At 39.2% G+C, this 1914-nt stretch overlaps 1 protein-coding gene across 2 annotated transcripts in view; it reads left to right on the forward strand.

The window, feature by feature from the left end:
- Positions 1-1914, forward strand: part of LOC113226353 (ATP-binding cassette sub-family G member 1-like) — a 220852-nt gene that overhangs the window by 205736 nt on the left and 13202 nt on the right. For both annotated transcript variants that reach the window (XM_026458941.1, XM_026458942.1), the window contains exon 6: positions 1623-1810. In XM_026458941.1, the coding sequence (XP_026314726.1) occupies positions 1623-1810 (188 nt within the window). The remainder of the gene's footprint in view (positions 1-1622; positions 1811-1914) is intronic.

Consider the following 1914-nt stretch of genomic DNA (forward strand, 5'->3'; position numbering starts at 1 on the left):
AAATCTTTCGTTCGTAGATTCTTTAAACCTCTCTCCGAAAAGTTATTGTTTTGCAGATGTGACATTTTTACACCATACGATATAAAGGCGAGGATAGTACAGGTGGCGCCTGCTCAATCTAATATTCAGTTATATTTTCTTGTTTTTCATGTCAACAGAAACTCTTAAAAACTTGAGCATCCTGTCGTGTATAGACATAGACAGATAAAATCAAACTTAAATACTGTCTCAAACGTTTTTCAATTCGTTCTCACTAGGTGTTACGTCAAAAGTTTAACTTTCGCACAGTTTTTCACGCCTACTGCACCACGACAAGTTTAAGCAACAAACAATAAATATGTAACTTGGCTTGTTCCAAACTATTACTTACATCGTCACGTTATTGCAAAAACTTGCCCGTCGCCGCCGCGACCGCGGAGAAACTTGTCAGACCAAATGATTTATTAAGTACGGGGAATGTTACGCCTCAGGAATGTACGTGCGTTGACTTCACTTAAGATAGCGATTATATTTATTCTAGAGGCTGGTTTAGTTTTAGGCAAAGCTTGGTGCCCGCGGCTTTCCCAGTGAAGCACGTCTTATGTCCATTTCAATGTCAAAACTAGAGATGTCACTATTGTGCAAATACCGCATATTCGGCAACGCTTTCAAGATGCATTTCACGTGTTACGACCTGTTTCATTGCGCTGCATAGGTCACAAATATTTTTTTTTAATAATAATATTTAGTGACGGGACGAACAAGTCGTGCGTATATAACACTCAGAGCTTTAAACCGCAAAGATCTGAGGGGCACTGCCACTGCGCCGGTCACTCTGACTGAGACATAAGTTGACAAGTCCCGTGTGCCTGTACTTTTACCAGCACCATTACGCTTCAAAACCGGAACGCAGTAATGCTGACATTACGACTGGACGAACTATTTCACAGGGAGCTCTACTGCTACTATTAAAAGTATAAAAATGTGAAGATGTGGGAAAAACATAGGAAATGAAATTATTTATCCGCATTTAAATCACATATATTTGTTTTTTCAAACAAACCGACGTTTCGGGCCCTTTACAGGTCCCATGGTCACGGTTGACTATGGTGGTGATTTAAATCCGGAAAAATAGTTTCATTTCCTATGTGTAACAATCGCGAAAACCTAAGAACTCGATATGTGGGAAAAAGTTTTATTACACAAAATATTAATTTTTATTCGAGAGCGGCAGATACCGCTCGATCTGGGCGAAAGACGAACAACCTTATAAATACAACCACGTCGGCAAACGCAAAGATATATGGGCCTAACGAAACTTTTTTTTTCAAGATTTGGTATTCAGTCACATAGTAAGAAGTATTAGCCGAATGTCCGAATGTTAAAAAAATGGCCAAATAGTAGCCGAATGGTCCAATTAGTGGCATCTCTAGTCAAAACCCACATTTGTATTGCTTTTGACATTGTAATGATTCCTAATCTGAAGTTAAAAACATAATACATACCTCTCCATGTTTCGAAAATTTTATATTATTATAACGAATTTTCGTACTAATCTGACACATACAAAATTGATGTCAAACGTACTAAAGCCACGATTTATTTGAAAAGGATTTGTTTTTAATCTGTTTCCTCTTCCACAGGGCGCTGCACCACTACTAGTTCCATATCTAACAGAAATAGGTCACGTGTGTCCTACGACACACAACCCTGCTGATTTCGTATTAGAGACACTCCTGGGCGACTCGGAGGCACCAGCCATGCTCTCTGAGCTTTGTCAGAACGGGCAGCTCTGCAGGAAACTGGATAGGATGACTACGAGAGGTGGACGGTAAGTTAGACTTATACCATGACATGAATAGACAATAGCTCAAACTATAATCTATTGCGCTGTTTTTAGAATCCATGCCCTGTTCTAGATATCATGTGATACTA

This window comes from Hyposmocoma kahamanoa, unplaced genomic scaffold (assembly GCF_003589595.1).
Source record: "Hyposmocoma kahamanoa isolate Upper Pololo Valley unplaced genomic scaffold, ASM358959v1 190, whole genome shotgun sequence".
Taxonomy (NCBI): domain Eukaryota; kingdom Metazoa; phylum Arthropoda; class Insecta; order Lepidoptera; family Cosmopterigidae; genus Hyposmocoma; species Hyposmocoma kahamanoa.